A 15,364-nucleotide genomic window follows, 5' to 3' on the forward strand; every position below is an offset into this window, starting at 1 on the left:
TTCAGTCAGTTATGCCAAAACACATATATCCATGCACAGGAAGCTGTCATGCATGTAGCTAATTTAAAATACTGCGAATGTATTATCAGAAACGATGATCCATGATACAACACATTACATATAGATACTAACAGGGCAAGAATGACGTCAAAACCCGGAACACTAATTCGCCACTTACGTTGTAGAACAAAACGTTCAAGTATTGTTTAACACAGACCTTATTTTACTTATAAATTGAAAAACCCCATTATAAAACCCTGTAGGAAAATCTTGAGGAAACCAATGGTGAATTAGACTTCCAGGTTTTGACCACTCTATAAACTCAATTCAAATCCATTTTGCACTATTTGTTTCCATTCTGAAATGCCCATACAGCAACCTGTGGTATTTGTTCATAATGACAGCACACAAATCCATTACAATGAACGCCATGTGTCTACATTGTGATGCCACCACAGCTAAATGGAACTATTCAGAGCTCATAATCCTCGGATCAGGAGGTCTCAGGACTGTTTAACATTCATAGAGACATTCATTTCTTACTCACACATAGGAGATAATCCCATAGTGCCAAAGGCCCCATGATTTCCAGCTGCAACCCCAGTTATTTTACAGACATTAATGACCTTACTGAAGCAGGCCCATCTGTGCACTTACGCTCATTTACTATGGCATGTTGGCAATCCATATTAATCAGCTGATAATTGCATATCATTTAAAATTTTTGTCATTCTAAATTCTACTTTTAAGGTTGTCTGAATGTTCTTGCTATTGTTGTTTTTTGGCATTTTAAACGTGTTAAACTTTAATTTTTTAAGTTATACAAGATTGAACTACACTGAAAAAAACATTGGTGTAGAAGAAAAATTAGTAAATTTCACAAACAGTTACAAAGAAATGGCAAGTAACACATTGAATTAAACAATAAATTTTGACGTAGAAAAACTGAAATAGTATTCTCTTGTTAAACGTACTCCAATAATCTGTTTTATTCAAAAAATATTTTTTTTAAATATTAACTTTTTATTTATTAATTTACAAAATTAAAGCATTAACTGAACTTAAAGGGATAGATCACACAAAAATGAAAATTATCACATGATTTACTCACCCTCAAGCCATCCTAGGTGTATGATTATCTTCTTTCAGATGAACACAACTGGAGTTATGTTAAAAATATCCTTGCTCTTCCAAGCTTTATAATGGTAGTGAATGGCACTCCTGATTCTGAAGCCCAAAAAAGTGCATCCATCCATCATAAAAGTAATTCATACGGCTACAGGGGGTTAATAAAGTCTTTCTGAAGCGAAGCGATGGGTTTTTGTAAGAAAAATATCCATATTTAAAATTTATAAACTAAAATAACTAGTTTCGGCCAATGGCCTACACAAATCGACTTGCGCCAAATGAGTAACCTTTGATGTGATGTATAACGCAGGATACAGGAGTAGTGTAAGCTTAGTCGCCTCTCGCAGTTTAAACAAATAGGGCTGGGCAAAAAAACGCAATCTCCTCTTCTTTTATATCAAAATCCTCTGATATTTCTGTTTAAAAATTCTCATTTTAGACATTGCGTCATCCATTGGGTCAGAGGTTACTCTTTTGGCGGAAATCGATTTGTGTAGGCCGTCTGCCAGAGGCTAGTTATTTTAGTTTATAAAGATTTAAATATGGATATTAACCCATCCCTTGACTTCAGAAGGCCTTTATTAACCCTCTGGAGCTTTGTGGATATCTTTTATGATGGATGGAGGCATCCATCAGTCATACACATCTAGGTTGGCTTGAGGGTGAGTAAATCATGGGATAATTTTCATTTTGGGGTGAACAATCCCTTTAAGTTTTTAAGTTGAATTTGGTGGCTTTTTACAGTGTGGATGTTTTAAAAGATGAAAGTGACCGTAGAGCTTTAGGATGTGGTGAACGTTGACTTTGAGATGGATACTTGCTTTGTATATTGACCTTGTGATGCATCTGCTTACACACTCATTTACAAGATTAATGATCGATTTCAGTTATGCACTTGACAGGACGGCAACTGAACATTAATAACGAGCTGCAGGAATGTTAATGAAGCTAATTATATTAACATTGTCTGACCGTCTCTTCACAGATTCCATACCATTATGTCATTTGCCTTAGCTGAGTGGCAGCAGTATGACTGGAGAACAAATTACTCAGTGCCGGTCAGCTATTATTAGTGTGTTCAGCCCTTAATGCATTTTGCGCTCTCAGAATTGTCCACCACTTAACAAGCCAAGGACACTCAGAATGAACGAAATTCATCTGCACACCAGAAAGAGGACTGGTGTCACATTGTAGTTAACACAATGAGCTTTTCATGAGATCATGACATTGTGATTGAGCAGTGACTATAATGTTTAGGCTGTATTAGGTTGTCTTAAAGGTGCTACAGAGGATTTTTTGTTTAATACATTTTTGTAATATTACTTGAAACTGTCTTTACTAACTGATAAAAGACTATTTATTAGGTGCACTGAAAGGAATAATATTAATATACATCATCTGTCCACGAGGTAGGGCCTTAAAAACATCAGCCAATCGTTTACGCGATCATCGCGTAAACGATTGGCCCTCTGGCTTGTCAATCACTGCCATGACGTTCCTTGAGAGACGTGCGCGGATTGGCCCTCTGGCTTGTCAATCACTGCCATGACGTTCCTTGTGAGAGACGTGCACGGCTGCGAGCTCCAGTAACTTTCCACACTCTACAGGCGCCGCATGCAATGTTTTTGTCAGGAGACAGGAGTAACAACTGCAGATTATGAGTTACCTGCGGTGAGTCCGACATAATGAATCCACTAACACGACACAGCGAATGCCGGTGGTAAACACTCATGTTCCAATACTCGTGCACGAGTTTTGGGAGGCGTTCCCTCGAAATGACTCACTAACAGTCTTTGGTTTCTCAGTCGACGAAAAGATCCTCTGTAGCACCTTTAATGGAGAACATAAAGAAAAACATGTTAGGTTTTTTGAAAGAAAGAAATTAATACTTTTATTCAGCAAGTATGCATTACATTGAAATTGAAATGTCCAACAGAGCTGTTTTCAACATTGATAATAATAAGAAATGTTTCTTGAGCACCAAATCAGCATATTAGAATGATTTCTGAAGGATCATGTGACACTGAAGACTGGAGAAATGATGCTGAAAATTCAGCTTTGCTTCACAGGAATAAATTACATTTCAACATATGTTAAAATAGAATACAGCTATTTTAAATTGTAGTAATATTTCACAATATATGCAGCCTTGCTGAGCATACAAATCTTACTGACCTCAAGCTTTCGTACTGTCTAACTCATTCTACTTATTGTATTAGCAAAAATAAGCCATAAGCATATCATATCTCAGCACAATTGACTAGTACAGTGCAAAGAAGAAAAAAACTAAGAACTGCATTAACAGCAAAGCATTTTATTAGACAAAAATGAGTTCTTCAAAAAATGGTAGGCTACATTTTTGTCAGTTGTTGTGTAAAACCTTTTTAGTAATAGTTTTACAAAGTCACAGTATAGATCAAATTGGTTAAAAAAGAATCAGAATGTTCAAGTAATCAGTTTCACTTTAAAAGGAAACATTACTGATGACTATATAAATAACATTGTCATAAAAGAGGTTTACAAAGAGCTAAAATCAGAGTTGGTAATAAAGAAAAGTGCTTCTGGTGTAACATTCTCATGCATCATATTGAATGAATTTAATAACACTTCACTCTTTGGTTCTTATTAAAATCTCACTGCAGTTTGCTTTACTGTAACTCTGCAGTGAATATACAGCGCCACCCTTTGGCAGTTGAAAATATTGTGTAATGTCCCATAATTTAAATGGAAATGAAATTATGTACATGTGGTTATTTAACTTATCTCGCAGAGACTGATTTCTGTTAAAAATAACAAATTTCAGCTTTTGTTTTTGTCAAAAAAGTCTATTTATTTTTGCTACTTTTCAAAATGTATTATACATTAAAATATGAAAGTCCATTTTAAAATCCATTATAAAAAGATATGAATTTTGAATAACTAAAATTATGATGTAAACAATTTTTCAATTCATTTCTTTTTATTTATCAGACTCTTTCATCCAGAGTGACTTACAAATAAAAACCTAAAGCAAAATCTGAAGAAACACCCAAATATAATATAGTAATATATACATGTGATGCTGTATTATACCTAATATACATGATATGTCAATGTAGTTTAATAACGAGTATCAAAATGGGTCTGTGTGGTTCTGTGTTGAAGCCTGTGCCTATTTGAATGTCCTCATTAGTTTCTAACTAAAAATGGGTCATTCCCATCAGGGAACATGTTGTTCACATAAAGTTGTTCCGATATGATTAGGGTGTTTTGGGATGTCCATAATCATTAATCCTCCAGTTAATCCTGTGAAACAGCTGAGGCGGTGATAAAGCATCTAGTTATGTCAATCATTATTGGTCTGTGAAGTTCACACAGTACCTATTAACCTGCTAATAAGGCTGGGAAGCCCCATACAGTCTGCCCGGGACTGATAAGAGGGCTAAACCTTCATGGGTTCTACAAACCCAGAGCCTCTGCGCAATAACCTGGGTGGGCAAATAAAACAGGGTTAACCTCACTTAATGGTTCAACTGTCTGCACTGTCATGCAGAGATTACAATGACATTATAATGTTTGATTGGCTAGTTAATGTACAACTGGTACGTCAGAAATAAGCATGGGTTGCTTTAGACAATACGTAATGTAGTTAGACATTTTTCAGTCAATGAGAAAGAAATGAATGAAACTACAATAAAAAGGTCCTGAAATTTACAAGGTGTTCTGAGTGGTAAGCAAATATGTCCCTTAAATAACAGAACAAGTTTTGTATTTCACATATTTTTATTCATTAAAAAAAAACCTCTAGTATTATTTCTTTTATTACACGGCTCTCTGATCACTAAAATGTACTGACCGTTCTAGCTACTGATTTCCTCTGCTGTTTCATGCTTCTGTACACTTTTTCTTCTCACATAATAAGTTAAATCAATATTTCAAGTGCATTTATTTATTTAATGTTAAGTATGCGCAAAAATAAAACCAAGACCATCAGTATCCTTTTCTTACAATATTAGCTAAGCAGTCTTTATAAATATGATGTTGATAAATATGATGTTAATGTAACGCCAGTCCACATCCATCCATATTTACATCAACATACCAAAGCAAGTTATCTTGAACTTCACAGCTTAGTCTCTAAGCACATGACATCTTCTTTGGAGGATCCACACGCTCTTATGTTCTTAAACTCTTGGGAAATTTCAAGTGGAGTTTTGCCTTTTGTTTCAGGAAGGATGAAGAAGACGTAGAGAGCGGCTATCAGACAAACGCAGGAGAAGAGAACAAAGCTCAGAGACTTCAGAACGGCCTGCAGAAACATGGATGAGAAATATGGCCTTTTGTTAAAGTGAGTCTTTGTGCGCAGCAACAGACAGCAGAGCAGTTTTTAAAGGAGAAGCGAAAAGGTGTGATGAAAGCCTGGTATTACACATTGTTCAGGAAGAAGACATATAATAGGGCACACATAAAAGAATCATTCTGTATTTTAGTTGACTTGAAAGAGGAGAGAGACTTTGAGAGAATCCCGATAAAGTCATAATAACTGGTTTTAAATATGGTGGCAAAAGCTTCTTACGTAAACCATTAATGAAACATTTTATAGCAATGACATTTACTGATGATGCATTTGTGGAGGATACACAGTTCACTATATTTTAACATTTTTACAGTTTATAAAGTGGCTGAATCCACAAGCATTGCTTTATATTTAAAGGTGCATTTCTGTGGTATTGTTGGACTTACAATAAGGAATGGGAAGATGAATCCAAGCATGGTGAATCCTAGCCAGCGCAGGAAGCCGGTAAACACAAATGCAGCTGGGCGGTATGACTGGATGAAGATCTCATTGGCGAGCGATGGGGCTATTCCAGCTGTTCGGAGCAAAATGGTTTGAGTTGTTTGCACGGATTAGTCAGTTTACTACCAATATGGTATGTTCTTATCTTTCACAGTATCGCACAAAGAATGTTGTTTATAATACAACATGATTGAGAGAGTGATATTGCTTATGCAACAGATCAATAATGGAAATATAGCGAAAATTGCATTATCACAAAAGTGAAATTGTGGAGACATTTCAAAAGTCAATAAAGTCATTGAAGTCATCACATGGGCGAATCCCCGTGACCAACTTGAACAGGATGCGAATTTCGCGTGGGGAAATCTTTTGCCCTGGATTCCTATTGAAATGACTGGATTTCACCATGAAAATTTGCAGAAAAATGGTAAATGTGACTGCATGTTTTAGACGCAGTATTGCTAATAGGTTGTTTGCAATCACGTGATTCTGGTGACGCGCGAAATACTGGTGGAGGGCAAGCAGTGAAAATTAGAATGGAAGAGATGGAGAAAGTCCTTTCTGTGCTGGTTTAGAAAGGTATAAACAGAAAATCACAACATATGTTGAACGTGATCTTTATGTTATGAAGATGAGCGACTTTTCCACTGAATTGAAAGACTTTCCTGCCATCGAGGAAGGAGGTAGAGATAGACAATGTGAAGCTGCCGTCAAGCCGCGTTCAGTTCTGGGTTTGTTTATATCGCGCTTCCTTTCTACTAGTGAAGTTAGGGCAGTATTTTGATTTTCTGTCGCGATTGTGAAAAATGTCGCCATTGTAGGTCATTTATGCTGAGTCGAGAATCGCAACAGGAGCTCACGTCATCGTTCAGGGAAAAAATTGGACGGTGTAATACAATTGTTGCCTTTTCTACATGTAAAAACACAGTAATGGAAGCAGGTTGAGGAGGTGACGGGAAGACGACGTAGCCTACATCAAATCTAATAATATCACTGATTTAACCCACTGCCTATCACTCAATAAAATAATCACATAGCTGAGTGTTTTTGAAAGTGTTGTCTTTTGTTGTTGATTCAACTAGTGTTAGCTTGTTAAACATTTATTTATTTGGACATTTTCTACGATGGCTGAAGCAGCAGCGCGTGACACTGTGGTAACCAGATCAACATTGTGAACGGAATACTACAAAACTGAAGTGAAAACACCAAATTATCATTCAATGGGATAAAATAGCTTCTCTCAAACGATACCATGAAGAATGTGGATATTTAACCAAGTCAAAAACAAATAAGGTAAGCAGGTATCCATATTCATTTCAGTATCAGCAGACGCAAAACGCTATTAAAGGCAACAACTTTTAAAGTAAAAAAAAAACGATATAAGTTATAAAAACGGTAGGCTATGTAAACGTTATGTAAACGATATAAACACCTTCTGGGTTCTCGATTTTATCGATTTTAGCAACCATAAACGACGCAAAACATACGAATTTTGAGTTTCTCATAGGATTCCTATATAGAAAATCACTCATTCGCGCTGCTGCTGTGACGTCATGTGCAAACAACCTATTACTTTATGCTCCGTGAAAATAATTAAGTAAAGCAGAATCAACCATCGCGCATTTCGACTTTTGAATGAGCCGATGTTTTTGAATGAATCAGTTAGGGGAATGATTCAGTGATTCACTCACTAACACTGACTGGAACCTTTTCACATTTCAGGGGTTTTCAGAAACAGAACTCATCATATTTGCTCCAATAGCAAAAGGAAAAAATATGTGATAGAGTTTCCACGATTTTCCAAAAGAGCGAAAAAATATAGAGAGATTGATTATATGTTGGTCAGAAGAGAGAAAGATGTCAAATTTGCCATCACTTCCTTGAATTAGAAACATCCTTGCAGCAGCAGCATTAAAGGGTTAGTTCACCCAAAAATAAAAATAATGTAATTTATTATGCACTCTCGTGTCGTTCTACACCCGTAAGGCCTTCTTTCATCTTCGGAACACAAATTAAGTTATTTTTGATTAAATCTGATGGCTCAGTGAGGCCTCTATAGACAGCATTGTCATTGAACTTATCAAGATTCAGAAAGGTAGCCTTACTCAAAATATTTAAAATATAAAGCGACGAGAAAACTTTTTGTGTACCAAAAAAAATAAAAAAAATAATGACTTTTCAACGATATCTAGTGATGGCCGATTTCAAAACACTGCTTTGAATCTTTTGTTTCGAATCAGTGATTCTGAGCTCCGAAGTCAGCAGTTTGGCACGCGATCCGAATCACTGATTCGAAGCAGTGTTTTGAAATCGGCCGTCACTAGATATCGTTAAAAAGTCGTTCTTTTATTTTTTTGGGGCACAAAAAGTATTCTCATCGTTTTATAATATTAAGATTGAACCACTGAATTCAACTGTTTCAAAACTGTTTTAAATATGTTTTGAGTGCCTTTCTGGATCTTGAGAAGTTCAGTGGCATTGCTGTCTATAGAGGCCTCGCTGAGCCATCGGATTTAATCAAAAATAACTTAATTTGTGTTACAAAGATGAACGAAGGCCTTGCGGGTGTAGAACGACATGAGGGTGAGTACTAAATGACATTATTTTCAATTTTGGGTGAACTAACACTTTAAATTCGTTTTTTGTCATTTACTAACAAGTTAATATAAAACAATACATAGCATTATATTTTTTACAAATGAAATTATGCGATGTTGATAACTGGAAAAAAGTCATCAGTCTGTGAAAAGGGTCCCTTGTTTTGCTTCTGAATGAATCAGTATTTTTTAACAAATCAACTGAATGTCACACTTATAAAGATGGTCACTTGCTGCCGCCTACTAGCGTAATGATGTAATCATGCTGAAATACTCACTGAAAAATCCCCACCACTTATACAAACCATTAAAAGTCCCAGTGCTGTTTAGGGGCCATTCACACAGAATGTGTTTTGAGTTTAAAAATGTAAGATTCAGAGAAGTGGAATTGAAATAATTCAAACAATAAAGACACATTTTTAAAAAAGTTTAACTTGAATGCTGCATTTTTAGAATGGTATGATGAAAATGGAAATTCTGTGCAGGTTTGGAATTAAAAACAACAAAACAAAAAAACAAGGTCTAGAGATGCATTTATTAAAAGCTGAACTTCTTTTAACTTGAGCGCCACATTTTTCAACTTTCGTCTAGTGCATGTTTGTATAGAAAACAATGAAAATGTAGCGCAGAAACACATTTTTTGTGAACAGCCTCTTATATTTAACTGTTATATCAGCACTTTTGGAATGCCAACCGACCAATCAAATTAAAAAACAGAACTAAATGTCACATAAATATGCAAATGTTTTACCTGGGCCTCCCCCATAGAAAATGATGAAGAGGAAAATGAGGATGACTGTGATGTATGGAATCACAGGGCTGTAGTCCTACAGATGAAACAATGAAGATGAGATGATAAAGGACGGTGCTTGATGTGGGCTGTTAAATGATAGAAATGATAGAAACTCACCTTTAGGTACAGAGTGACTGTGATTAATGCCATAATGGCTGACATGCCCCCAAACCCTTTCCACATCAAGGCTCTCCTCCCCACGCTCTCAATGAACAGGCCCTACTCATGCACACAAGCAGAAATACTGTTAAAAAAAGGCCACAGAGATGATTTATGATGTTCCTCCATGCCAAATGCTCCCAGTCCCATTTCAAGTTACACACTTTCATGTATGCTTCTATGGAACTTACACAGGTTATGGAGATAAGAACTTCTGATGCTCCTATGCCCAGAGTGACATAACGGATCTTGTCCACTGGAATTCCCGCTTCCAGAAATATATTGAAAGAGAAGACGGTGACCTATGAGTGAGAAGGGTAAAAGATTACAACTTTTTCACAAGGTACCCAGTTAGTACAAAGATCTGGTTATTCTGTAACCATTAAAGGATGTCTTGGATCATTTTTTGACAACACAATGACATGGAAAAACTAGGTCACATTTGAATCAGAACACATTCTATATAGAAGCATTATATGATTAATTGACAATAAAAGCTAAATGATTTACAGCAGAGACGCCGCTGAACTGGATGCATCCGATTATGACCATCAGGGAAAGAACCTGCCAGCGCAGGTGTTTGTCTCTCAGAAGATCCAGCAAACTCTTATTGTGCTCTTCTCCAATGAATGCCTGCTCTTCCGACATCTCCTTATCTCCAACTTATAATCACCTGGTCCCCATAGACACTGCAGTGCTGCCGATGAAAACACATATACGTGATTTAACACAAACAATGTTTGAAATGACATACAAAGGTTGATCGTTTACATAAAATTGCATTGATCTGGTTAAATGTAATGTACCCTTTCTGCATTGTTCAGTGTTGCCCTTCTCTATCAGAATATATCGTGGAGCATCAGGGAAGAATGGCAAGACTGCCAACTGAACCACACAAAAAAACGTTGGGATGCACAACAGGAATGTTCCACCATTCTTCACGGCCAAGAATTTCCCTGTGAATGAAATGAGAAACTTCAGTTCAAAGAAATGCTGAGTATGGAAAGATTAATTTTCAGAAGCCATGTAAATTAAATCAAACATTAAAGTAGGCAGGAAATTAAAATCTATTTTCTTATTGATTTTATTGCGAACAATTTATCTGTGTATTTTTTTTTTTTTTTTTTTACCTTGTTATTCTTAATCAAAATGTCGGAACTCTATCTTTTGGTGAAATTACTTCTGAAGCTTGTTTCCACCACTAAATAAATAAATAAATAAAGGTAATTGCGACTTTTTATCTCACAATTCAGATTTTTTTTTCTCACAGTTGCGAGATATAAACTCACAATTGTGAGAAATAAAGTCAGAATTGTGAGTTATAAGCTCACAATTGTGCGTTATAAACTCATAATTGCAATTGCGAGAAATAAAGTCAGCATTCCGAGATATAAAGTCCAGTTATGAGGAAAAAACACTTTTTTCTCAGAATTGCGAGTTTATATCTCACAATTCTGACTTTATAACTCAAAAATTCTGACTTTATAACTCGCAATTGCATGTTATAAAGTCAGAATTGCGAGATACAGGCCTAGCCTAAACTCGCAATTCTGAGAAAAAAGTCTTGAGTTTATATCTCGCAATTCTGGCTTTATAACTCGCAATTGTGTGTGTTTTTTTTTTAATTCTGACCGTTTCCCCTCACAATTGCGACTTTATATCTCACATTTCTGAATTCATAACATGCAATTGCGACTTTATATCATGCAATTCTGACTTAACTCGTAGTTTATATTAATTAAAAAATGTCATTTTATTTTTTATTCAGTAGCGGAAACAAGCTTCCATACTTCAGTCTGGTGATAGATGTCGGACTTCTCCAATCATTTCATCTGCTTAAACCCCGCCCCTTTCTTACAATTGACTGCAAGCTCACATTCAAATCTGCCTCCATCCAATCAACAACCAATGGATAGAACCAAGCGAAATCGAAACATTTATTAAATTCATTATATTGATTCATGAAATCGAAATGAACGATTCTTGTTTTTTTGTTTTTGTTTTATTTTAAACAAATATAACTGATTTATCCATGCACATCATTATATATTATATGTTTTCCTAGCATTAGACCCCATCATTTGCAGGGTCCACTTTGTCAGAATTATCCACACACACACATTTGGCACAAATTTTACACCGACACGTAATGTGTAATCTTTAATGAAAATAATTTCCTCTACCTCTTGCAGTGACTTATCTAATGATGTGTTTACTGGTGCAAGGGCGGGACAACCTGTCACTCACATGAGATCGACCAATAGCAAAGCACAACGATCCGATCAAGTCCCGCCCTAAATTTTTTCTAGTTCAAGAAGCCGTTTTCTCAGATACACATCACAATACAGACGAAAATCCTATCGCAACTTCCATTTCATGCCAACTTTAATCCATTTCACTCAGGTAGCTACAGGAGAAAAGATCTATCTCTATCTCTTCCATTTCATTTCAACATTAATACTTTGTTATTACCTGAGGCCAGCAAATTGTCCTGCCAGTTTACCAAGGGACAAAAAGGTAGAGGCAGTGAGAGTCACCATGCCTCTAATTTTCTTTGGTGAACTCTCACCCAGGTAGATGGCATGGACATTCCCTCCTAGCCCTTCCAACAAAGAGCAAAAGCAAATCGCATTAGACATCACTTCTTATTATTACATCTTAAGTAATATTTATCTATAATACAGTCTGACATACCTGCTATGAATCCAAATAGGAAGCGTGCTACAAGGATCAACTCAAATGAGTATGTAGGTTTGCTAATGTACATGATTACTGTGGCCACAACTGCGATGGCGCTGTTCAACAACATGGTTCCTTTTCTGAAAGAAGAATGTGAACAGTAAATGAGCGTCCAGTTTTTACCCTGAAAATGATCATGCTTATCACACAAGTTAAAAGGCAGAATGGAGAGGACAGGAGGGGGTGGGGGTGTGGGGGAATGATATTAACCTTCCCAGATGACTGGTTAAGTGTCTGAATGTCATGGAGCCAATGAGACCTCCAAAAGCATATAGAGCCACCACAGCAGACCAGATAAAGGTAACAGTCTTCTCTCCTGGAACATCTCCATAGTGATACGTCCAGCTGCTGTTAATAAAGCTCTGAATGTACTGTGGGCAATCAGATTTGAGACAAATTGTGAATTGATTCATACCTAGATTGTACATATGGTACTGAATTGGCAATAGAAAAAAAATACTTAAAATGTTGCTTTCTGGTAACACTTCATTTTACAGTCCTTGTTACACGTTACATATAATCAGGGTTGCCAGGTTTTCACAAAAAAAACCACACAATTGCTACTCAAAACTAGCCCAAAACCATTTTTGGCGGGGTTCCCCAGGTAAAATTCGTATTCCAGGGGCTAAATATCATGTTATTTGCGGTCGCTTCAACCCACAGACATAAAAAACAACCTGCAGCAACAGTCTTAAAGTAGCCCAATTCTGCAGGCAAAAATTGGACTTGGCAACACTGACAGTAATGGTAAATTATGCATTCTTAAAAGTAAAGGTTCTATAGAAACTTGAAGAGTTTTGTCAGGCATTTCACATATAGAAACTTTTATTGGTTCCCATCATTTTATGGATTTATAAATCGAGGGAACGAATTAGTAAATCGTGCGCACGAATAAGAAACTCGAGGGAACAAAATAGTAAATCGTGCGCACGATTACAATTTTTTTTCTTGCATGTCATGTGCGGGGCTCCGGATTTTAATTCATTTTTATTTTGAATACATTTTATGAATTAAGCAGCTCGTAAGCACGCAGTATCACTAGAAAAATTTTAAAAACCTGAATGCAATCATTTAAAGGTGCTCAAGAATGCTTTTTCACAAGATGTAATATAAGTCTTAGGTGTTCCCTGAATGTGTCTGTGAAGTTTCAGCTCAAAATACCCCATAGATTTTTTTAAATACATTTTTTTAACTGCCTATTTTGGGGCATCATTAACTATGCACTGATTTTTTTCAGCGCGCCGCCCCTTTAATTTGCGTGCTCCCTGCCACACGAACTCTCGATTATATTACAGCACATTTACAAAGTTCACACAGCTAATATAACCCTCAAATGGATCTTTACAAGATGTTAGTCATGCATGCTGTATGCATGCTTCGAATTATGTGAGTAAAGTATTTATTTTGATGTTTATATTTGATTCTCTATGAGTTTGAGGCTGTACTCCGTGGCTAACGGCTAATGCTACACTGTTGGAGAGATTTATAAAGAATGAAGTTGTGTTTATGAATTATACAGACTGCAAGTGTTTAAAAATGAAAATAGCGACGGCTCCGTGAATACAGTAAGAAACGATGGTAACTTTAACCTCATTTAACAGTACATTAGCAACATGCTAACAAAACATTTAGAAAGACAATTTACAAATATCACTAAAAATATCATGTTATCATGGATCAAGTCAGTTATTATTGCTCCATCTGCCATTTTCACTGTTGTTCTTGCTTACCTAGTCTGTTGATTCACCTGTGCAGATCCAGACGTTACTGGCTGCCCTTGTCTAATGCCTTTCATAATGTTGGGAACATGGGCTGGCATATGCAAATATTGGGGGCGTACACCCCAACTGTTACGTAACAGTCGGTGTTATGTTGAGATCCGTGTGTTTTCCGGAAGTCTTTTAAACAAATGAGATTTACATAAGAAAGAGAAAGCAATGGAGTTTGAAACTCAATGTATGTCTTTTCCATGTACTGAACTCTTGTTATTCAACTATGCCAAGGTAAATTCAAATTTTGAATCTAGGGCACCTTTAAGACATTTATCCTTATATTCTTAAAACATGGTTCTTTTAAGTACTTTTCACTGAAAGCTTCTTTGGAGAACCCAAAATGGGTTTTCTTTTGGAACACTTTGTAAGGACACTTTTTAATTTTTAAGGATGTTAAAGATTCTTCATTGAATCATTGATGCAAATAAAGAACCTTTTTTTCTAATTGTGAAGTACATTTTAATTAATGATCTAAAAAGAACCATTTTCCACAAAGAACCTTTTGTGCAATGGAAAGTTTCCATGGATTTTTAAGGTTTCATAGTGGAAAAGGGTTCTTTAAAGATTATTAAAATGTTCTTCACAATTAGAAAAGCATGCTTCTTTTAAAAACTTTTCACTGAACCCAGAATTGTTCTTCTATGGCATCACTGTGAAAATCTCCTTTTGGAACCTTAACTTAGAACCTTTGGCATAAAGAGTTCTTTAAAATTGAGTCAAGAATTCTAGGGTTCTATACAGAACCCCACTGAACCTGAAGAGTAGCACTAACAAGGACACTTTAAAATAAAATGTAACCTGCATTCTTAATGTAATAACAGTGACAGAATAAACAGAAATACAAGTACGCACTGGAGACGGAGAGCTGATCGCTGTGAGATGAAATCCATTCTGAAATGATCCACCCAACCCCAGCACAATGATAAAGATGAGCGCTTTCCCGCCAACCTGAAATTATAGCCACAGTGTTCACTGACTACATTCATATTCAACATGTCAGTACTTTAGATTAAGCTACAAAACCAGCACAGAGGGGGTTTCTCTGGTTCAAGAATTCTGAGTAAATGAGTAAACTTTGGTTAAGAGTTTAACTCTTCTTTAACTTTAAATAGACTAAATATATAGTTCACAGAGACATTATCCAGCAATATACTTTTCTTTACCATTATGATTATTTTGTTTAAATAATGAGACAATAATTATATATCATTCTGTAATATCCTTCAGATTTCATCTAGTTTCAAAGGTCTGGCAATATAATTATTACATAGTAAAATGTTCCTACCAGTTCCTTCAACACGTTCTTCATGTTTATCTTCTTGTTTTGTGTGAATGAAGCACCGCTGCTTCTCTTCAATAAATACAGTGTCATCGCTGTTAAGCATTTTGGGGAGGATTT

General features: G+C 36.0%; 1 protein-coding gene across 1 annotated transcript; it reads right to left on the minus strand.

Annotated features, from left to right (window-relative positions):
• Positions 1-3,620: 3,620 nt before the first annotated feature.
• Positions 3,621-15,274, minus strand: slc2a9l1 (solute carrier family 2 member 9, like 1). The gene is given in 14 exon segments (XM_048172388.1): positions 3,621-5,416; positions 5,851-5,978; positions 9,254-9,329; positions 9,413-9,514; positions 9,646-9,756; positions 9,965-10,107; positions 10,110-10,151; positions 10,261-10,375; positions 10,377-10,410; positions 11,927-12,056; positions 12,149-12,273; positions 12,404-12,564; positions 14,818-14,919; positions 15,251-15,274. Coding segments are annotated over 14 exon segments (1,479 nt in total). The 3' UTR covers positions 3,621-5,230.
• Positions 15,275-15,364: the final 90 nt, after the last annotated feature.

Source organism: Megalobrama amblycephala, linkage group LG21 (assembly GCF_018812025.1).
Source record: "Megalobrama amblycephala isolate DHTTF-2021 linkage group LG21, ASM1881202v1, whole genome shotgun sequence".
Taxonomy (NCBI): domain Eukaryota; kingdom Metazoa; phylum Chordata; class Actinopteri; order Cypriniformes; family Xenocyprididae; genus Megalobrama; species Megalobrama amblycephala.